The following is a 23,411-nucleotide window of genomic DNA, read 5'->3' on the forward strand; positions in this document are numbered from 1 at the left end:
CTGGTATCCTTAAAACATGTCCCTAACACTCCTGACAGTTAAATTGTCATGATCTGCACTGCTGATCAGGAAATGTGCATTTTGGATTTAGTCCAATTAATTTTATTTTTTTAAATTTTTTTTTTGTGGATGCCCATTTCTGTCCGAGAGGTTTCCCTTGTGCCCAGCCCACAGTGGTCCTGCTTTGTCTTTGGGCCTCATTGTCTGTTAGGACGAATGCGTCGCCCTCACTCCTGGAGACCTCCGAGGAGTCTGGAATTAGTGCAGATCATGGATCTCGTAGTGGAGCAAATGAGTGACCTCCTAGGAGGGGCTGAGCAGCAAGGTTCCCATCAGGGCTGACTCAGCACTGAGAAATCAGGCTCCCCGGGGGCGGTGCCACACTGGCTCTCCTCCAGCAGCCCTGTCATCCAAAAGCTCTTGAATATGAAGACAAGCTGCTGATACAGGTGTCTAGATGAGTCCCTTGGTAGCAACATTTCAGACCACAGTGTTCCGGTGGATATTGTCTGCTGGCTGTAAATACCATTGTTCGAGCCGCCTGTACCTGTCAGGGTTTATTGGACAAGCTGCGGTCCTGCGTTGGAATTCACTTCCCAGGCAGCATCTTGCACCTGGTCTGATCTTTGTCCACTGTGCGCCAGGAGAGCGAATGCTCATACCTACTTTGTTATCGTGATAGACTTGGAAGTATCCCACCCGTAACAGAGTAGTACTTTGATTTGTATAGCCAATATAAACTGATTTGGAGAAGTACGCTCCTTTGTGCATCACTGGTAGCAGAGATAAGCTGAGGATTCAGGAGATGGGAAAATCGTATGGTGCCCAACAGTAGTGCCTGCGGCTTTGGGATATAGACTGTAAGGACTTGGCCCTTCAAGCACTGCATCCACCACAATTCTAGGAGGAACTGGGAGATGAAAATGTGTTTTCTTTTTCTCTTAGGGTAGCAAACCCATGTTTGGTTATCTCGCATGAGGGAACCTTGTGCTTTCAGTGGGAGAGGAGGACTTAGCCCTTCAGCCTTTTCATTTTACTCTGAGAAACATGAAGTGCCATGCCTTTAGCTATTTCTAAATCCTCATTTGCTAAATAGGTGAGGAATAGCTTTGCTGAAAATTAGTACTGCTTTATGGAGTACCCAGCTCAGTTGAACTTGTTTAATACAAACTTCAGGAACTGTTCATTATTTCTGCAGAACAAGGTTTGTATTGTTTGCTGGGGAAAGGCTTGTATCTCAGTTACTAACGGTGGCAATTTAAACCAAACATTGACCTGCAGGCATTGTCTTCTCTTGATTGTTTGTATTTGCTTGAAATAAAGATTTTAAGACTATTAACAGCTTGTGAGAAACTGTTACTCCTTTTTAAAACATACAGTTCAAGGAGACAGCCCTCTACAAACCATTAATTTTTGGGGTTAGTCAGGACTTTTAGGCTATGGAAGGTAGCTGAGCATGGAAAGATGTAGACTATATTTTTTGGATATCAAATCAAATATCAAATATCAATTTTGGATACCTTTTAAGACCAAAAATTAGAAGTGACTTTGCTGCAATATTTTTAACATATATGGTGGTAAATTTAAGTACATCTTCCTTTGCGAATTATACTCTTTCTGTTAGGCATTCCAGAATCTGGCAGTTTTACTTTAAACCTTTTCTGGGGTATCCAGCAGGCTGGATGGACATTTAGAAACTTGCTTCTGCAAGCACTTTGCCATAGCTTGCTTTCACGCTGTGCTTATTTTCTTTCTTTTCTCTTTTAATCGCTCTTCTGCACAAAGTCAGTGCCATTCTCTGTTCTCACCAAGCTTTTAGAAAATGCTCCTGTTGTCATTGCCGCTTCCTAAATTGGGACAGATAGTTCCTCCCCTAAAACAAACAGACGTCCTGCCAGGCCTGTTTTCTTCACAGTTGCTGCTTTCTCTGAGAGTGAAACCAATGTGGTGTAACAGGAGGCTTTTCACTCCGAGATATTTCATCCTTACAGCGTTAAAATCGGTGTTGCAGACTAGGAATATGTGGTGACTTATGCCAGAATGTGTCCTTGCTCCATTACTTGCCGTATGAATATAAATTATATACCTCTGCAATGAACTATTAAAAAACAAAATTGCAATTCTTGCATGAAGCCACTAGCTGATACCCCCCCATCTTATTTTCGTTGTTGCTCTCTTCGCTCCCTCCCTGTGGTGGGTGCCATTAGCAGCCATGGGCTATGTAAACCCAGTGCTTCAGAAAACACTGAAGAGAATATTTTATTAGCTGGCTTAAAGTATGGGGCTTGTGCATTAAAGTAACACATTAAAAAAAAAAAAAAGATTATTTTTCTAGTAGTAGTTCTCTGTAACAACCAGTAACATCATGTTGACATCTTGTACCTAGCTTCTGGTAAAGTATGGGGCTTGTGCATTAAAGCAACACATAAAAAAAAAATATTATTTTTCTAGTAGTAGTTCAACCAGTAAAATCATGTTGACATCTTGTACCTAGCTTCTGTTCCATGAATTCGTTTCAGAAGGATCTTGTGTCAAGTGTTTATACTGTTTTCTGTAACTTTCCCTTAAAAAGTAAACAGTCTAGAAAGCATCTGTAGTTTAAATGGTTCCTGAGGCCTTCCTGTGTTTCCCACTTTTACTTACCCTCAGCTTGCAGCAGCTGGAAGTTCCCATAGTCAGATCTTGGATAAAAGACAGACTGCTCCTCCGCGGCATCAGCCTGCCACGCACCGTTGCATGGTCAAGACACACCCCAAGTAGTTAAGAAATCGTATTTTCTACCTCTCTTCAAGATGGGACATTTAGCTCTTATTAGTGAAACATGTTTGGATGATTGATCTTGGCATTAAGCTCATAATAACACAGTAACTGATGATTTTTGGGTGCTTTTAACACTGGTTTAAGGTGATGCCATGATTCTGCCATGCGACTATTGGGGCAGAGGGTAGGGCTGGTGGAAAGACCAGGTAAGAATTTTCCTGTTTAAACTTGTGCTGAAGAAGCTACCTGTGGTGTAACTCCTTATGAATTAGTGTCTTCTGACTCTTTAGTGGATTTTTTCACCCACTTGGTCAGTCTTGAATTCTTTACTGTCAGTGGATGAACACCTTATTTTGGCCTCCACCTGTCCTGTGCCCTCTCCCCATCCTCACGACACGCTGTTTCTGAATTACTGGCTTTGGCTTGGTTCTCTGAATGTTTGCAACTTGGATTGAGTATCTGGCTTTGGGCACCTTACTGACCGTGGACTTCATCTACACTTAATGTTATGGTTCTTGGAAAGGGGAAGAGGGTGGCAGTCTGATGCTGCTGGCATAAAACTTTTTTTTTCTTTCTTTCCCTTTTTTTTTTTTTCTTTTTTTCTTTTTTGTTTTTTTGAAAGTCTGGGAAGAAAGCCGTTAAAGCAGTCCTGTGGGTTTCGGCGGATGGACTCAGAGTTGTAGATGAGAAAACAAAGGTTAGACTTCCTTGGACCAATATTTTAAATCTCTCTGTAATAATGTATATGCTATTACTTTAAATGGACACAAATGTTTATGTCAATGCAAATGTTGGTATTTCAAAGGAAGACTGACGTGTGTAATTAGTTTAATCATTTCTTGCTTTGTAAACATATGTATGCCTGCTAATTTTTTTTCCCCAGTTAATTCCACGCTACTCTCAAGACACATTTCATAAAATGTGGCAGGTAGCACAAGCCTGGAATATTCTTTGTTGCATTTACTGGTAGAACCATTTTTTTTTTTAAATTGAACTTAGAGTCCCTTGACTTTGCTCTGCACCACAGCAGGAGGCTGCAGTAGTAATGCAGGAGCAAGCTCATGGTAATCAGTGTAATTTTCAGTGCCTCCAAATCCTAGAATGGGTCTGAATGAACCAAGAGCTAGCTTCCAAAAATGCGGTGAAGAGAGTCAATGAAATAGGGGAGTTGTGCCTTCAGACTGAAGCTAAATAGTAACCGAGTATCAAATGCGATAATTTCTAATGCTAATATCTAAGCTGTTGGTCTGAGGTGAAAGACTGATGCATTTGTGGTATCCTTCTAGTTTGTTTTACAATTTTTTTAAATTGTGAAAGAGCACAGTATGTACCACCAAGGCACCTCCGTGCAAGTAATAGCAAACGATTCTTGGTTTTATCGAGATGGAGGCAATGAGCAGTAAGAGCTTCAGCCTTGCCTCTGTAAGCGTACCAGTGTTTTAAAAGATGGCCTGGCTATCGGAACAGTTTTTACTCTCATTGGTCTGAAGTTAGTTTGTTTTATATTCATGTCATTTAACCCTTGCGCTGGCAACCTAAAAGATGATTTCTGCAAGCCAGCCCTGAGAAGCAGGTAGAGATAATCCATATCGCTGTGCAGATCCCTGCTCTGTGCTGAGCCTTCTCCAGGGCTGCTGGTACGGTTCGCTGCCTCAGCACTGCAGTTACTGTCTCTTAAGGACTCCGTTTCTAATACAAACGTACTGATGTAGGTGAATTTGGTGTACTGATTGCCTCATTCCAAAGTAATAATACATGTGTTATTTTTAGAAATGTTACTGCATATATCTAATCTTTCAAAACTGAATTTTAATAGGTCATGCAGACCCTGGAGGTAATTAAAGTATAGAACTTAAAAAGCGAATATACTATTGCCTCCTGGTGGTGGAATACATTACCACAGGTGCCAAGTACTAACCACCAACCAGAAGAAAAAATTTTGCAAAAAATACTGAAAAAATAATTTTTAATGAAGATGGCATAGTTCTTAAACTCTATTATCTCCTTTTTAGAAACTCTTCTCCCATCAGTCTATGGGAACACATCAGGGGTGTTGGATGCTCCCAGCGCTGCTGGGGCTTTTCCATTGCATCCCTGCTTAGCTAACTGGCAGATCAGGTTTTGGTTTTTGTGTAGCAGCTGCTAGACCTTTTCACACTTGCAGTCCTCTCCCATAAGTTTCAGTGTTGTATTTTAACCACAGTAAAAAATTTTTGATTGCAAGACTACTGGAGCTGCTGTAAAAATAAAATGAAACAAAAATGTGAGCTCCATAGTTTAGAGAAGAGATCCTGGGAATTGTTTGGGTCCCTGAATTCTTAAGTGGTGCCTTGGCACCCTTCTACCAAAGGTGGCTGGTAGAAAATGCAGTCTGTCCTTTTTTGCTTCATACTGGGAATAGATTCTGAATGGGAATTCATTGACAGATAATTATACCCACATCAGGTTATCCTCTCTTTAGTATAACTCATCTTCCTGCAGTTAAGTCTGGAAGTGACTTGGTCAAGTGTTTCTCCCTATTTCCTCACATTTCTTTTATTGTCGGGGGGGATTTTTTTCCCTCTAGGATCTTATAGTTGATCAGACAATAGAGAAGGTTTCTTTCTGCGCACCAGACAGGAACTTTGACCGGGCATTCTCGTACATCTGTCGAGACGGCACAACGAGACGCTGGATATGCCACTGCTTTATGGCTGTAAAGGACACGGTACGTTTAATATGGTGTGTGACCAGCTCTGCCAGCTTCTAGCTCAAGTTAGCTGGGAAAAATTAACTGCCTAGAATACTGCAATGTGTTTTGACTTCAGCTAGAATATTACTTAGTCCTTGAAAATCACTTTAGTTCTAATTCTTTTTGTCTGAACTATTTGCCATCCCTCTGTGGTGTTGTCTTGTGGAGAGAAACAGTGCCCAGCATGTGTATAAAGGAATGCAGTCAGCCTGAGATATCTCTAGCACAAGGGAACTACTCTTCTAAAAATAGACAGAAGATATTCTCATCTGAAAATGTATACAGCCAAAAACTGAAACAGCAATGACAGTTTTTCCAGGAGAAAATCATAGTGAGTAAATACAGACTGGTTATGAATACAGCCTCTTGTATGGGAATGTTGTCTTGAATGGAGAGTCATCTGAATGTTAAGGGATGGAGCTAACCTGAATTAAATTAACATCCTGCTTGCTTCTGAGTGACGGAGATTTTTCCCGTAGAAGGTGTGAAAAAGTAAGTTACCTCTATCAGTCTATTCTGTGTAGACTTAAGTAAGCTAATTAACTCCCTGATCTGGCCTTTTCCTCTTTCTGCTTTTTGTTGAATCCTGCCTGTATAATAACAAAGAATTTGAAACTTCATGGAATTGCATTGCATGAACTCCACATAGTTGCACATTTAGAGCAATTGTACTTGAAAGTTTATCATTTTTCTTTAAAGAGAAACAATGAAGTTCAAAATTCCCAGTTAAATTTAGGTTAGAGCTGGAGCATTTCTATTTTCCTGTGTGAATAACAGACCAAGTCACTTACTGATTAGGATGATGAGTTGAGCTACTGTTAGTAACAGCACCTCTGACTCAGCCGTAGCCGCCGTGTCAGCTGGATTGCTGGACTTCCTCCAACCTGAGTTTCCCTTATTGCAGTTATTGGACAGTGGATCCTTTTGACCTCACTGGTTAATAATGGAAGTGCTTTTCAGAAGGCCCTCGTAATACTAATTTGTGAGTTTGGTCAGGGCCATTAAGAGGTGTAAGTAATCACCATTACTTTTAATTTTCACACTTGCACACAACAGTAGCGTCTCCCTGAGCCCTCTGTAAACTTTCTGCATCTGAGAGTAGCACTTACACCCGTGTAGTACGGCTTCAGAAGCGTTTCTTTGTGCACAAGTATATCCAGAGGCAAGGGATCTGTGCAGGCACATTATCGCACTAGCATCTCAGTAGCAGTTGAACTAAACAGATTATCCAACAATCTCTTTCGTTTCTGGGTGGCCTTCTTGAGCGCTGCTTGTGCATTAGTAGTTGGGAGTCTTTGTATACCAGGTTTAATTTTAGAGCCATACAAAAGGTGGCCAATTACAGTAGTTCTCTTTAATGTCTTAATTAGAGTCCTCTCGCAAAGGCAGGTTACCACTCTGCAATGCTGGAAGCACATGTCTGTTTCTGTTCCAGTTGCAGTATGACGCAATGTTGTCTTGTGCAGGGGGAAAGGTTGAGTCACGCCGTGGGCTGCGCATTTGCAGCGTGCCTGGAGCGAAAGCAGAAGCGAGAGAAGGAGTGTGGAGTGACTGCCACCTTTGATGCCAGCAGAACCACATTCACGAGAGAGGGGTCATTCAGGGTCACTACAGCCACTGAACAAGCAGAGAGAGAGGAAATTATGAGACAGATGCCGGATGCTAAAGGTACGGAGTGCAATTTACACAATCATCCATAGCGAGCAAAACCAGCGCAGCGGTGAACTGGAGCCTGTGCGAGGACTGACGCTTAATGTCCTTGCAACATTCTCTCTTGAACCTCATTACGTACAGATCATATTCCCAGACACTTGTCACTTTGCAAGATGAAAAATGGTCCCAGATTCACTTGTAGTGCATTTTCCCACATCTTCTCTAAAGAAATTACAAGTGTGTTCATATATGAAAGCTGCTCCTGCATTGCGGTGTCAGCTTGCTTTGTGGCAGAGAACACCGTAGGTACATACTAGAAGGCCTTATTAGAAAAATGTTATAAAAATATAACAAGTTTGACAGACATGAAGTAATCCTTTTTGTAGTCTAAAGCTTATGGTAAATGCACAGAAAAGTATATGTATTTTTCTTAGAAAATAATGTATTTTTATTTTTAAGGCAGGTTACAAAGTGTATGTATATATATTGCATGAGGGATGAACAGATTACTCACAGTGTGCTTTTGGAAAAAAACAAACCAAAACACCCCCCCCCTCCCCATGGAACACATAGCTGTTGCATTATTACATTCAAAGCTGTAGTGACTAACTGATTTGAGAGGAGTCCGTTTGTACTTCTTAGCCGTTTAAAACGCCATTTAAAGTGTTCTGAAATTCAAATGAAAGTAGAACTTCTTACCCAAGTTTTATTACAAGTAGTGGAGCTCTACAGCCAACAAGAAGTAAGTATTATAAATATTGTTCATAGCCTTCTTTACCGTGGAGTTTAACTTCTGTTTCAGAGGCTTCCACGGCAGGTTTTATGGTTTTATGCTGCCACTCGATTGCAAAACTTTAATCTTCGTTTTCATCATCCATCTGCTTGTTCTCATACGTTAGTTTTAGAATGTGCTAAATGAAGCTTAAACATAAGGCCTTTGTTACTTGAGGGCATGAGTCAAAGTCTTGACTCAATGAAGGTGTGTGAAATCCTTTCCAAGAAAGACTGATTAGAAAAGTTTCACTTGAACGAGCAGCTGCAGATCATGGGTAGTGAACCTTGCAAGACAACATAATTAGTTCCTCCTGCCATTGCAGCTCCTCAGAAATCTCTAGTGTGACTCTTCTCTTTACCAGACTTTGAGTTATTCTGTTGATGTGTCAACAAAAAAGTAATTGTTTTTCTGAAAACCTATGGAAAGCAACCTAGGTAAAATAAGAGTTCACCCCAGGAGAGTGAGATGTCCCCTTCTCCTGCTGTGTTGATGAGCTGTGTTTATTGCCCCCAAAGCCAATTCACGTATGAGTGAGAGAGTTTTGCTAGAGAAGGAAAAACCCCTATTGCTATTGTAATCATAGCAATGATTATGTCATTATTTAAATCATGTGTCATGATTTAAACTGGGCTGAATCCCACACGTCTAGCATTAGGCCTGCCTGACAGCAGCATTGCTGTGTCACGCAGAACCTGCAAAATGAAGCAGCTGACTTAAAGTTGGAGGAGCTTCCAGTACAAGTAACTAGTGCCTGGGTGGTGACAGCACAGCTGAATTCAGTTAAAGAGGTGACACAGGAGCTCACTGTAAAGGTGCCTGGTGTTAGCAAGGCCCATCAGCCCCAAGGCTGGATCTCCCTTGCAGCACATTTCCATCTCTCTGTAATGTATTTCCTGGAGGAGCTGGGGAGCTGCAGCCTCAGCACCGAATGCAGCCAAAACCTGTTCAGTGCCGTGGCTGCCTCTGGCCTGCTGCAGCTTGTGCGGAGTGTTTGGCTACTGCTGCTGATTCTGCAAGGGTGTGACGGAGGCTTTTTAAAAGCAGGTCCTAGAGCTGGGTTCTGTTCCCTGCTGCTGCTGAGCTGTGCCGCCCCAAGTCATTTAATACAGCTTGTGGTAGTATTTTGGCCATAGTTCTGTGTGAGGCAAAGGTCTCAAACACGCACTTTTCAGTCTTAATCATAAATGAATTGCAAGTATTTCTAGAGCTGGGGCCTCAGGAAGAGCTAGAAAGAATACATCTATGAGGCCATCATTTCTATGGAGTGGCTGCCCTTGGTAAGCTTTGCTTTGGAGACTGGTTGTATGTAAAGTGACATGGTAAAGAGAATGAAGGTATACAGAAATGGTTTTTCTGCTGTGATATTAGAAACTTGTGTGGAAGAGTACTAGTTATGCAGATTCCTATAGTTTCTCTTTTCAAAACCAACTGCAGTAGGGGCAGGCAGTTGAACACTGCTTTACTTTTCTGACATCACCCTGTTTCCTCCAGCAGCTGAAACAGAAGCGAAAACAGCTGCACCAGGTGCTGCACCAAGCAATACTGCCCCCCCTTCCGGCTCCCCAACCTCTCCTACTGCTGAAGCTGCTGCCTCTCTGGATAAAGAAATGAGCAATCCCCACGCTATTCCACGGAGGCATGCGCCTATCGAACAGCTTGCTAGGCAAGGGTCTTTCAGGGGCTTCCCTGCCCTTAGCCAGAAGATGTCTCCTTTTAAACGCCAGTTGTCTTTGCGAATAAATGAGCTGCCTTCAACAGTGCAAAGGAAGACCGATTTCCCCATGAAAAACTCAGGTAAAACCAAATGGTTCCAGTGAAACATTACCTTAAATTGTCTCTTCCCCTTTTCCCTCTCTGTGGCTTTATGTAACTCCTTATTTTCTAGTAAAGCCTTCTTCCTGCCTCATGTTCATGGATCATTTCCATGAACAAACATCACCATGTCAGAAAACTTCTGCTGTGGGAATTTCAAATACAATATTCACATGCAGAAGACAGACAGTTCTAATCACTGTCTGAAATATTGGAGCACAGCTTGAAGTGCTCCAGGAACGGGTGTTGGTGAATTAGTACGTGCTGGCTCTTCCCTCTGAGTCACTGAACCAGTTCCTCCACTTAATGCCAGGGCATCTTGAGAGACAAATCCCTTCAGGGCCTTCACCACTTGTCATGGGATCATGTGATGCTTTTCTGCAGCCTGTCCTTCTGCCTGTCTGAATTCTTCTTTTTGAGAGCAATGAAATGGCTTTTCACCTTGTGTTAAAAGAAACTTTACTGTTTGGATGGTACAGCTGGCTGTATCAGAATACGTGGTACAGCTTTGACATGATGGTCGTGGGGTTTTCTAGACTCATCCCAACATCAGCACCTGGGGTGCTCAGTACCTTGCGCAGTGTCCTAGAACCCCCTTATCTAGGTTATCCTGCAGGACAGCTGGACTCTCACTTGGCAACAGCGTTGCTTTTAGGGTTCTAAGCTTTAAAATAAAAATTACTGTGGCAAAGGCAAAACCAGCAATCATACCTAGTCTGACTTCTCTTATAATCCTTATTCGGTGACCTGTGCTTTAAGACCAGCACTGAGTTTATCTGTTTTACACTACTAGTGCACTGCTTACTGGTGATGCTCACTGAGCACACAACAACCTGAGTTTTTAATGATTCAGAACATTTCTGATGCATGTTGCCATGTATGCCACTGCCAGTGCTGCTTACTGTCCCACCACATGCGCTGTATTGGAATATCCCTCCAAGGATCAGTTGTGGGGTATGCCTCCCCTGAATTCTAGATATGGTGCATGTTGTGTCCTGGCATCTTACCTTTTTTTTTGTACTGTTTGTGCTTAATTCTGCCTGCTCATGTCAGCTCTGTGCAGTGCAGGAGTGATGATCAGTACTTTTGAAAAGCAGTGCAATCAGTAATAATGAGAACATCTGGTAAGCCAGCAGTTGTGCTGTTACTTTATCCACATTACGCCGATAGGTGGTTTAAAAGGGAGTGTCCATTTTATCTGAGCATTCAGCTTTTGCTTTTCATAATTCTGCCACAGGAGCTAGGGATTTCAGCTACGGCTGAACTGGAGCAATCAGCGTTCTAACTCTAGACTTAAATTGCCACTGTGCCCTGCTGTCAGCAAATTTGAACTTCATCTGGTTACTGTGGAAGTATGTTGTTGGAACACTTAAATCTATCATAAGTATTTTCATTTCACAGAGTGCCAAATCTTAGTGCCAAATCCTTGATATGTTTAGCACTTTAATATGGAAAGATTTAGATCTCTATTAAAGCTATAGAAAAACGCTTTTATTTTCTGAAGTGAACATCCTCTTGCATTAACACAGAGAAGCAGTAATGACAGACTTTAAATCTGGAATGCTGATCCCCTTGCCCTCTTGACTTAGTCACGAAATACACTAGTGTGGCGTTCTATTTCACGTCAGGTCCTCAACACTGATTTTTTAAAAAGCTGTCACGCAAATCAATAGCAGGAACATCTAGCACACAAGGGAACTAATTATATTTCAGTTTCCCATTGGTATTTAATTGTTTCTGTATCCTTTAAACTTCCACTGTAATGAATTTTGTTTACATTTTAGTCCCTGAGGTAGAAGGGGAAACGGACAGCATTAGTGCCCTGTGCTCTCAGATCACCAGTGCTTTCAGCGCACCATCAGAAGATCCTTTCTCGTCGGCCCCCATGACAAAACCAGTGACAGTAGTCGCACCACAGTCTCCTGCCTTTCAAGGTTTGCGATTTCTTTGCGTGCTGTGGTCATGCTGAGTGAAGCTTGAATGCACATGATGCTGCTTTTCAGTAACACAGAGTCTTAATTCCTTGTGCCAGTGCTGTTACCAGTATTTTGGGGGAATGCGTCCTGCTTTATTCATCTTGTCTGTTTAGTTTTTCTGTGTTTTTGTTTTTAACAAAAAGTTCATGCACCTACCACACGATAGTTACCTGTAAAAGAGACTGGCTTTGAGGTAATGCCTATTTTAGCATTCTGCCTCCTGAACTGCAAAAACCTTACCAACTGTGCGTCACGGGAACCAAATCCCACAAGAGAAGAGAGTCTGTGCCACTACATGGTTACTGTTTTTCACCCAGATAAGGTGTGGAGAGATGCCAGCTATAGAACTCATAGCAGTCTCTAATCTTCATTTCACTGATATGCTTTTATACAAGTTGTGTGAAAAGACCCTCTCCTTGTGAAATGTAGTTACTGGTACTTTGTATATCTAAAATCTGTTCTTCTTTTGAATCTAAAATTAATCATACAGTAACTTCTGGTGAGCCATATCTCTTCTCTATAAAAACAACAAATTTAGTCAGTCATCAGAACTCAAGATCTCATCAAATACATAAAAATCCACCATCCCACAATGCTGTTAACAAGCGTTGGCTGGGTGAAATGGAATTTACTGGCTTTATTGCCTGTCAGTCCAATTTGGCTCATTTACAAAAGCTGCTGTCATGTGGAAGTGTCTAAAAAGTTGTATGTATGTTGATAGCAATGACATAGCCCACTAATACTCCAGTCATGTGCATGCCTTGCATGAATTAATTGCAGTGATGTTGTCTGCTCCCATTTTAGTTAATGGCACTGCCTCTGCCTTCTGTGTGCTTGCTGCTAAACCATCCCAGGCTCCTGTAGCCTCCACAGCTATGCCCGTTCGTGAAACCAATCCTTGGGCTCATGCTCCTGCTGCTAATACTGGAGCTGCAGCCATGGTTGCTGGTAAGACTGGACGTAGATCCTGTGCGTTGCTATAAGAACTTGGACCAAAAGCCTAATTGAGCCCCTGAGACAATTGTCAGTGCCACTTAATGGCAGCTGGAAGGAACAGAAACAAAAGACGGAAGTAGTAGCCTTTTGCACAAGTGGATGGAGGGAAGCGATGAACTCCCTGGTTCTGGGTCTATAAGCAGGACTGATTCTTACTTTGGCAGCAGTTTAGAAAATCCAGTGCTTAAAAAGGAAGTAAGGAAAGAGGGGGTGTTTGGGGATGAAAGGGAAAGAACCTGTATGTGTACCCAAAAGAATTTTTGTGTTCTTTCCACTAATGTATGTAAGGAGAGATTAAGTTGGGTGCTTAAAAGCTTTAGAGGTTCATTTCTTCTTCTGTTTAAAAAGTTTAGTCGGTCCTTCCAGTCCTCATCAATAGTTACATACAACGTTAAGGTGGTACTTTAAATGGCTGTCACCCGTGTGGACACGTGCTAGAAGGATATAATCAAACTACATCAGTTCCTGGTGTAAGCTCAAAAAGAAAAACTTTGCTAGTGAAAGAGTAGGTTCTACTTGGACTTGTAAGAGTACCAGACCCATTTTCAGTGTCTTCCCCCCGTACGAGACAAGACCCTAAGCTCTGCCTCCACCAGTTCCCACTGTAGAAACAGCAGTAACCTGGGCTGCAGCTGCTGTTCAGCTAGATCAGGCTGAATGGAGAGTGCTGAGCTGTAATGGATTTCCACTTCTCCAAAACACCACCTAACACCTGAACTGCAGAGCCGGCTCTAGCATTCCTGGTTGCCTTCCTCGTCACATGGGAAACCTGGCAAGGTCCTCGGGGAAGGAAAGAGAATTTGAAACTGTAGTGAGAAGGAGAACCAGAATTCAGCTGGTGGGAGATAGTTCTAAAACTGTGAGAGGAATGGAAATGATGGTGATTTTTATTTTTTTTTAAATCACTGAAGATAAATGAGTTAAAATCAGAGCTGGTTTTGTAGAAGAAAAGTCTAAAATGCTAAGCGTTGAACATTGCAAAGGAGTTTGAGAGGTTAACAGCCCGAGTTATATATGAAAAGAGGAAGGGAAGAGTGAGTGGAGATGGAAGAAGAATATAAAGGAGTCATAGTAAGTACAGTTTATATATCATATAGTTATTTGATTAGATGTATTGCCTTAAACGTTCATGTACAGTGTAGTGACTACTCACACTGCACTTGAACATCTATGAGACAGAAAAATGAATCTTGTCATGAACTCCCAGTACTACTACATTACTGTCCTTTACAGCACAAAGCCTTAATTTAGGAAACAGCAAATGAGTCTTAAAAACAGTTTCTTACAGCTTTGTGTTCTAACAATCCACCCGTCCTGAGCTGTACACTCAGAAACTGATACTCCCCAGTTAGAGGAATTAGTAGGTATGGGCTAGATCAATGCCACAAAGTCATGAGGGCAGGCAGCACCTCTCCTGCATGCACTGAATTCTCAGGGGTCTGCTATGAAGAAAAAAAGTAAATCTGCATTTTAGTGAAGGAACCCTTCATCACCTCTTCTGGGCCAGTATCTTCCTAGAACAGAACAGTACAGTGGATGCATAAACATGCTTCCAGCGTTGGTAGCAGTCTTTCGGGCGTGGAGGAGGCCTCAGTTCTTGTGTCCATCCTCCAGCCTTTCTAGCTGATAAAAGGGTGAGGAGTGGAAACAGTAACGACTTCCCCATGCTTTCCTTCCCAGGCACTGAATGGAGCGGCACCTCCTCAGGTGCAGCCTCGCCAAGTCTCTTACAAGGGAACCACAGGCGCACACCCTCAGAGGCAGATCGCTGGTTGGAAGAGGTCTCAAAGACTGTCAGAGCCCAGCAGCAGCCCACCCCAGCGCCAGCCCCGCAGCCACTACTCCAGCCTCCTCCAGCAGCAGCAGCCTCCCAGCCAGCGCCAGCCTTCCCCGTCAGCACCTTCATCACGCCCCAGCCTGTGCCGGTGGGAGTGGTACCGCCCATGCAGCCAGCATTTATTCCGGCTCAGCCCTACGCTGTAGCAAACGGGATGACCTATGCAGCCCCAAGCGTACCTGTGGTTGGCATCACGCCTTCCCAGATGGTAGCCAACGTCTTTGGCACCGCAAGCCACACTCCAGCGGCCCATCCACACCAGTCACCCAGTCTGGTCAAACAGCAGACATTGCCACAGTATGAAAGCAGCAGCGCTACAACAAGCCCTTTCTTCAATCCGCCCGCGCAGCACAATGGCTCAGCAGCGTTCAATGGGGTTGACGGGGGCAAATGGGCTGCAGAGGACAAGCATTCGCAGCCGCCCGCAGCCACCCCGCAAGTAGACCCGTTTGAAGCACAGTGGGCAGCACTCGAGAGCAAGGCGAAGCAGCGCACTAACCCCTCTCCAACTAACCCCTTCTCCAGCGATTTACAGAAGACATTTGAGATTGAACTTTAAGCAGTCCTATGGGGGGGTGGATAAATTGTACATTAGGATAGAGGGATAAAGGGAGCAGAGGGGACTGTTGCTGATCAGTTTGCTTTGATAATCCCAAAGGTCCCTTCAAACTAAAATGGGTTAGAAAGAGGGAACAATTATGGGGAGGATATAAACATATGGTGAATTTAATGTGCAGTTCTTAAAAGGAGTCCTGGAGCCACCCCAGTCTGCATTCCCTCCTCACTTGGAAAGCTGGAAGTTAAACAGAGCAAAAAGGCACCCCGGCCCGAAGCCTGTTCTGCAGAAACATCAATTATCTCACTGAAAAGGAAGGCAGATTTTGTATTTGTGTCCTTCTGATGCCCTGTAAGTTCTGAATGTCCCCCTTCAGGGAAAAATAGGGTGGGATGGGGTGGGGGGGTGGATAGGGGTGGGAGGTTGTCACCTGCTTAGCAAAAGCTGGGTTTGTGGAAAAAGTTGAGCTTCCATTTTGAGTAACAAAGTGAATATTATATGTAAAGAATAAAGTAAAAGCCAAAATCTTTATTTTTATGCATTTAGAATATTTTAAATAGTTGGATATTAAAAGCTGTATGAGTTGTAAGTAATCTTGCCAAAGGTTAAAAAAAAGGGGGTTGGATGTAAGAAATTGTACATAAGATTGATTTATCTCTGATTCTTATTGTAAGTAATATTGGGGGGTGGAAAAAGGGGCTCTAGCTTGTTCTTGTATCTGTTCATTGTAAGTAGCATATTGCAACAACAATCACAACCAATAAGTCATTATATTGTAGTTTTAAATAAAGAAAATTAAAGAACAGTATTGTCATGGTTTGAAAACCATGGGGAAAATTTACTGTTTTTTTATTGGAATCAAATGACATATTAAATATAGTATGGGTTTTTTCCTTTCATGTATTGCTGCAGTTTCTTTGTCTTAATCTATTGGTTCTAACACTACTGTGACAACTTACTGTAATCATATCTACATCCTGGGGCCACCTGGGAAACCATTTTATGTTTGTCTGTCAATAGATCTTAGAGGTTTTTTAACTTTGTTTTTATTTTCTTCCACTGATTTGTGAAACCTTGTGGTTAAGGCTGCAGCTGGTCCAGGTTCTGCCTCTGGTGACTTGTGAAAACCATCTCATTTTAACTTTACTTTTAAACTTTGGCCTTACAAGCAAACGTAAGTTATATATATTTGTACTGATGATTTATAATCTGCTTTAACAGAAATAAATGTTGGTGGTAGAAGCACTGTCTGTGAAAGCTTTATTCCCCCCCCCCCTCATTCAGTTTCAGCATTTGCCCTGATGGGTATCTTCTGTGTTACCAGGTGAATGTGGATAAGCCCCGCTTTTTAAACCAAGCAGCTCTGTAATGGTATCTTAGCCCCTCTCATTTTGTACACCATGGTACGTTACCTTGAACTGTAAGACTTGCAAATATCCTTGTGACCCGTAACTCTGAAAGCTCTGAAACAGAAGGCTTTACTGACAACATCAGATTCTGGGTTTGTATCGCTGTATTTTCTAACCTTGACTATTTACATACAGACAAACGTGAAGACCCTAACATTCAAAAGGGAAGACTCACTTTGGTTTTCTTTCCCCTGCTACTCAAAGGAGTGAAGATCCTAAGAGCCACAGGCAAAGACAGTATATTTTCATTCCTTTTCTGTTCTCCCAGTAAGCTGATACCTACCCTGTTAGTATGACTGGTTCTTACTGCATTCTTGTGTGCACCATGTAGTTTCAGATCTAAGGAAAAGTCAGACTTTGTAACCTGAAGAGGAAGAACTGCTCCCTTTGTTTGGCCCTAGCATTTGCGCTTGCCAGCAGTTTCCATTTCCAGGCAAGTACAGTGAGTCTCACAGTGCCATGGTTGAAAAAATGGGGACTTTTTCCTTTACAGATTCTTACCTGCTTTTAATCTGATATGAATAGTAACGTCCAACGCTCCCTATGGTATTTTCAGCTTTCAACAAACAAGCAAATAGTTGTAGACATTTATAATAGGAAAGAAAGCGTGTATAACTTACTCTGTCAGCTCCCTATCTTTCACAGCAGTGCCCCAAAATCAGCTGAAAATAGCCCTGTCTAGCTACGCCCTTCCCCTGCCCTGGAGATAACAGTGAAGGAGACATGACCCTGCTACAATCCATTGTTTAGGGAAGAAAACTGAACATCTTGATTCTTAAATCAAAAAAGTAAACATTGGGTTAGGCAGTGAAGTGGTTCTGTACAGAGGGAAAACCTCAGCTTGCCTGATAGAAGAGATGTAAAAAGACCCTTTAGTTAACTGGTCCAGTGCCAGTGTGTATTTACGGCAGCGAAGGGCATGCCTTCCAGGCCCATCCTTAGCACCGTGGTTATCAGCTGGAAGGAGGTCAGAATAAACACTCACTGAACTAAAGCACCTTCAGTGTTAAAGTCCTGCGCAGCAGGATACAGGAACCTGTTACAGCCCTCGGGAGTCTTGAGAAAGCATTCCCAGGCCACATCTTGTATAACCTTACAGCTGAAATTAAAGCACACAGAATATTTAAATATTCTAAAACTGACGTAGTGGGAAGGGTTATTACAGAACAGACTGCTTATGCTGGGACAGAAGGGTCTGATACAACCACCATCAACTTCTAACTGTGCTCCTGAGCCACAGCCCTTGACTACCCTTTATGCCAGCCAGATGGGAACTGAGAGGTCTGCAGTAAGGCTGGAATTTACACTGTCTGTGATTCGTCCATGGTCTTGAAAGGCAAAGTCATACTATATTCTAAAATGCTAAAATACTCTATATACACACACACAAAAAAAAATTGCTGGTCTGAGATGTTAAAAGCAAAATTATGTACAAACACAATTAGAATTTACCTCAGGACCATCTCATTCTTCTTAAATATCTGATGATGTCAACATCAATGCTTACACTGGAATGCCTGCCCTCAATTACAGCAGAGGAAGCTTTCCCGAATCAAATAAAAGGGTCTTAACTATTAAAAAATTAAGCATTTTTGTCTTCTCTAGTGAGCAAAAGCTCTCAGACCACAGACTGGCCCACCCCCAAATAACTGTGTGACTGTCACCTCTCACTCGAGATTGCTTCTAGACTTCTCAGTTTGTTCCCAGAGTAAAGCAATGTGTCCAGTCCTGAAGCCGTACCTGTCCTGAAGAGAGTGCAATCGTTAGGTTAGTAATTCTTATTTTTAGGTGCAGCTGAACTGATTTACTGGATTTAGAGTCCAAACCAGCTTTAGGCTGTCAAGCCTGGGGATTTACACCTGTGTATTACTGCTGCCCTAAGTACTGAGTCAGGACTGAAGGAGAGCAGAGCGGTGTGAGGACAGTCCTCAATTAGCTGCTGTCCTCAGAAGTCTTAAAGTAACAGAAGGAGGGGAAAAAAAAAATCCTCTACAGCCCCCCTAACCAAAACATCAACACTATGCAACAGTCTACTATTTTATAGCTACATCTATGTGTGAATAATAAATGACTGATGGTGCTAATTAATATGATCATCCTGTCTGAGTCTCAGCAGGGAGTTTGGAGTGGGGAAGAGGGGGACTGTTAGGGCTGACGCTAGGGTAAAACAATACTGTGGAGGCTGTAAAAAAAATGCTTTTGCTCAGAATTTATAATTCCATTTTGAGATACTGAAGACACCTAAGGGCCTTTCCTGGTTTAACAAGTCATTACATAATGTCACCTCCCCACACACCCCCCTTAATGCCTGAGACTTCCTCTTCCAGAGCCTCACATGCCTGCTCGCTGCCACTTGGTGTTAGTCCTGAAATGAAGGACGCTCCTAGCTACAGCTGCTCCACATCTGGAAGTCCTCACTTGTGAGCCCGTAGCAGCAGAGCCAGGCTTTCCTGGATTTAACTGAGACTGGAGCAGACCACTGGGAGGTTTGTGCTGGCAAGTCCCCTACATGTATCTCTATGTGTACATTATTTGCCTCCCCAAGCTGAAACTCAGCACAATGCTACCACCAAGCCCAGCTTTGCAATATATTTAACAGTGGAGTTCTGGCACAGAAAAAAAAAAAAAAAAAATTATCTGTTGAGCCTTCCTAGAGCAAGTGACATTTAAACTGTAGTATCTCAGAACAGGTATCAGTGTTGGTATATTCATCTAAATTACCCCTACCTAACATTCAGGAAGGGCTAAAAGTATTCTACTTCATCTTATGCTTTCTGTGAAGCATTGCTTCTGCATTTCTCTCCAAAGCTGACTACAGTCAAGTAGAAACCAAACTGACTCAGCTAGAAATTTGTCTAAGTTCTCCTGGAATAAAACAGCTTCAGTAATGTACACATTACAGCTGCATCCCTACAGCTAGTAACCTCACAGGACCCAAACACTAATTTTACATGCACCAAGCTGTTTCTCATGGCCAGAGTCCTTTGCATTTAGATGGAAAGTGCTCCCCAGGATTACAAATTTTCGTTGCTCATTAGTGCTTTGGTTGAGACAGTTCATGCCCATCTCCAAACACTTCAGAGACTATTTTTTTAAAGAGCGCTTCTCTCTTTTGCTTGCATGAAGGATTGGTCTCTCCCTCTTTCATGCTGGTATCTGCCTTCTCTAAAGTCACAGCATCCTTATGTTCCCAATACCACCTTGTTCTGTGAATGACAGCAACTACCCTTAAGTGAAGAGATGGATTGGCTAAAGCAAGGCACACAGGGAGTGGCGAGGGGGAAGGAATTTGCAATAAACTTGAGGGTGGTGGATCTCCCACCTTTGAACAGTTACACCCACTACACCCTGTTCAGTTCCCCCTCTTGAGCTTTCCAGCAGGGCAGAGCTCCCAGAGCAGTTTCACGCAGCAAAAGAACAGAGTTCAGACTCCCAGTCTTGTAATCGGTCACCTGTACTTCCACGTGGCCGCGGAGGTGTCTGTCACCCCCGGTGGCGAGGAGGGCTGGCCTGCGGCCGGTGGCGAGAGCAGCTGGCGCAGCAGAAGCTGGAGTAGTACTCGTTGCCGCAGAGCTGGGCCTGCAGGATCAGGTCGCAGTTGGCCAGGTGGGGCTGGTCCACGCACTCTCTGCTGGGGTCCATGACGTTGTTCACAGCAGCTGCAGAGAAGCAAAAGGTGAATAGCTGTAAATACGCTGCCAGGGTTCATCCTCAGGTTTTGTTTGCCTCCCAAAAGGCACAGCATGTTCATGCTTTCTCCACCCTGCCAGTTCTAGGGGAATTGTTTTAAATTTAGCCCAGCATCAAGGATGAGAGAGAAGCTGACAGCTCTGGTAAGATATGGGAGGAGAATGCAGTTTCTGGGGCTGATCTCCTGAGGAGAAACCACTCCACACCCTGTGTAAACCCAGCTGGATGGTATCCAGAGTTCAAATATGAATCTTTCAGCCAACTATTTGGTCAACCAACTATGGCATTTTGGCCTCAGGAAGTGCCCAGGGAGGAAGGGTGGGGGAAGCATTTCCACCATCCTGCTTTTCTGCCCAGAGAAAGCCGGACTCCTCAGGGAGCACAACCCAGAGGCTCCTTCTGCTCCCCAAAGCCCAAGGTTGGCAGCGGATGAGCACACGCAATGGGATTTATAACAGCAGCCAAGAGGCAGGCACTGTGCCGGGAGGAGCAGGAGGACAAACTGTACTCACTGCTGGGCCTGCTCCTCAACACCTTCACCTCCGTGCTGGCGCTGACCGAGCTGCTGCTGCTGTAAGCACTGCACGTGTAGGAGCCCTCGTCAGCCTCTTGAACGTTGCTTATGGTCAGGCTTCCATCCTGGGACAGGTGGATGTGGTGGCCATCTGCCCGCATGGGGACTCCATTCCTGCAGAGAAAAACATTTTGTACCACTATTTCCACCCCATGGGGACTAAAGGAGCTCTCTGCGCTCTTTGGGAACTGATGCCCTGTTAAAGCAGTGAATTTTTACAAGTAGGAAGAAGAAAATAATCTTTTTTTGCCATGACCTGGCTCTACAATCGGGTAGTAACACGAGAGAGGGAGTCTGCATCCATTAGCCCACTGTCCAAGTGGGAGGTAGCTCGCTGCGTGCTCTGTATAAAGACATCGCCCTTTCTGCTATTACACATTTTTGAGGTTTGAGGAACTAGGAGAAAATCCAGGGTGCCTTTCCCTCTCTCCAGGTTGTGGTCTGGCAGTGCTTGTTTGGCTGGCATTGATAGCAGCACATATTGCTTGAGGAACATATGGGGTGGTGAGCAATGCGCCCTCGTTCCCTGAAAAGTTTGTCTAAAAAAAAGATGTTTAAAATACCAGCAAGATTGTGTCTATTCTGTTCCTCCTGGAATACTCTGTGCCCAGCAGGAAAACTGTCTGAATTATGAACTCCTAGTTACCAAGGAAATGAAATTTGTTTCACTGAAAAAGGTTTCATTCAGATGCTGAAACCTGCATCATTTTGTTAACTCAAATACCAAACTTAGATACGGAAGAAAAGCTCTCTTTGTGAGATAGCCCCCTTCAGTCCTACCCCTTGGAGTAGAAGGATTTAAACAATTACCAATCCATCTCTCCAGATCCTTTGCAAGAAGGCTCCAAAACAGAACTGATTATTTTCAAACAGGGGAAAAAAACCCACTAAATACTTGCACAACTTAGGAGTTCCACTGTAAACCATCCAGAGAGGATGCAGTTTTTCCTTTGCCTGTAGTAAAGCACTTTAAATTCTCCTCTGCTCCCACTTGACAGTAGAGCGAGAGAACTGTTAGAGCAGGAAGCTGGGAGAAGAACTGCTGTTATTGTAGGTGCTAAAATGTTTGCTAGGCTTAGGCAGAGAGAGTTTTACAAAGACCAACTGGCCTGGTTTCAGCTGGGACGGAGTTAACTTTCTTCACAGTAGCTAGAGGCTGTATTTTGGATTTGTGCTGAGAAGACAGCTGATAACATACTGATGTTTATAGTTGCTGTTGGGACAGTCAAGGACTTTTTAGCTTCTCTGCTGTGCCAGTGTCTGCAGGGGCAGGAGAAGCTGGGAGGGAGCACAGCCCAAATTACTGGCTTAGGTTTTGGCCTTAGGTTTAGGACTGAGACCCAAACTGGCCAATGGTCTATTCCATATCATGCACATCATGCCCAGTACATAGATGAGGCTCTGTGCGGAAGTTCTCTCTCTGGGTTACCACTCTCTGAGGGTCATCTCACTCTCTTGATCAGCTCTCAGTCTCTCAAGACACTCAGGCTCTTATCTCTTTTCTAGCATTGTGGTTTTGGGGCTCTCTCTGCTCCAGGATCATTAGCCAGGAACGAGCTGAGCCCTGGTTATCAGGTCATGAACAGTTGCACTGTGTATCACTCATTTGTACATCTGAATATTTGTATATATTACTATTATTATTAACATTGTTATTTTCAATTTTATTGTAGTTTAGTTATTAAAATGTTCTTATCTCAACCCATGGGTCTCTTTTCCCTTTACCCCTTTAATTCCCTCCCCCATCCCCAGGAGGGAGGAGCATGGCGTTCGGCTGCCAGACAGGTTTAAACCACAACAGACCAACTAAAGGTTTTCCTCCAGTTACTCATTTTAGTTTTGGCTATTGTAATGTCACCAGCTTTCCAACACAGAGCCCTTCTGAAGTCCATGAAATCTTAGCTTAAAGCCTGCTTTCCTCCTCCTTTTGCTGGCACATGAAATCTGTGACCCCTACACCCCAGAGGGATCTTGTCCAGGATTTCTAGGGTAACAGGTAACTTGATTAGGAAAGGGTGGGAGATGCTAGCTGGGGCTGCGAACTGTGGGTCTCTCTCTTACCTGGCAGGCATCCTGCATTATTATTTGGAAAGTAAGTGATGAGGTTCAAGATGAGAAGGAAAGGGAAGTCTGCCTCAGTTTTGCTCACCTTGACCACCTTATATTCACATTGTTGCCAGTCACCGTGCAATGAAGCTGAGCGGTCCCTCCCTCAGGTACCATGATGCTTGGCAAAAGACCAGTGATCCTCAGCTCTCCTAAACCAGAAGAAAAATAATCACTAGCAGGAACACAATTCTATGCTGCCCCTGGTAGCAGGAGCATTCCCTCATTGGAAAAGTCCAACATACACATGAGCTACGAGCCCATAGGCCTTGAACCAGCATGTTTGGAGCTATGACACTGTTGCTGTGGGGAATGTGAATTTCCTAAGGGCTTTGGCCTAAGCAAGGCAAGTACCAGAGGCCTTGAAGAGCTTTTTCCTCCAGCTGGACACAAGCACGTCACATGCACAGAACCACCATCTCCTTAGTTCCTCTTGCTCCTGTACCCACTCCACACCAGTGTCCCAGAAACAAGGCCCCAAGAGTCACTCTCACTGTGCAATTAGTCCCTCTTTACAGCTTCCTGGAGCTCCACGA

General features: G+C 43.5%; 2 protein-coding genes across 5 annotated transcripts in view; one reads left to right on the plus strand and one right to left on the minus strand.

The window, feature by feature from the left end:
* The window catches only part of NUMB (numb homolog (Drosophila)), a 35,856-nt gene extending 20,420 nt beyond the window's left edge, over positions 1–15,436 (plus strand). For 2 of the 4 annotated variants that reach the window (XM_010086637.1, XM_010086638.1), the window contains 7 exons: positions 3,383–3,457; positions 5,327–5,467; positions 6,958–7,159; positions 9,411–9,713; positions 11,516–11,665; positions 12,512–12,655; positions 14,384–15,436. In XM_010086637.1, coding sequence (XP_010084939.1) covers positions 3,383–3,457; positions 5,327–5,467; positions 6,958–7,159; positions 9,411–9,713; positions 11,516–11,665; positions 12,512–12,655; positions 14,384–15,099 — 1,731 coding nt within the window. In that variant the 3' untranslated portion in view covers positions 15,100–15,436. The remainder of the gene's footprint in view (positions 1–3,382; positions 3,458–5,326; positions 5,468–6,957; positions 7,160–9,410; positions 9,714–11,515; positions 11,666–12,511; positions 12,656–14,383) is intronic. The other 2 variants (XM_010086639.1, XM_010086640.1) reach the window with 1 other exon arrangement.
* Positions 15,437–19,988: 4,552 nt separating this feature from the next.
* The window catches only part of PAPLN (papilin, proteoglycan-like sulfated glycoprotein), a 28,174-nt gene continuing 24,751 nt past the window's right edge, over positions 19,989–23,411 (minus strand). The window contains exons 25-27 of the mRNA XM_010086641.1: positions 22,919–23,027; positions 20,708–20,883; positions 19,989–20,164 (exon numbers count right to left, since the gene is read on the minus strand). Of these exons, the coding sequence (XP_010084943.1) occupies positions 19,989–20,164; positions 20,708–20,883; positions 22,919–23,027 (461 nt within the window). The remainder of the gene's footprint in view (positions 20,165–20,707; positions 20,884–22,918; positions 23,028–23,411) is intronic.

Source organism: Pterocles gutturalis, unplaced genomic scaffold, assembly GCF_000699245.1.
Source record: "Pterocles gutturalis isolate BGI_N339 unplaced genomic scaffold, ASM69924v1 scaffold13771, whole genome shotgun sequence".
NCBI lineage: Eukaryota > Metazoa > Chordata > Aves > Pterocliformes > Pteroclidae > Pterocles > Pterocles gutturalis.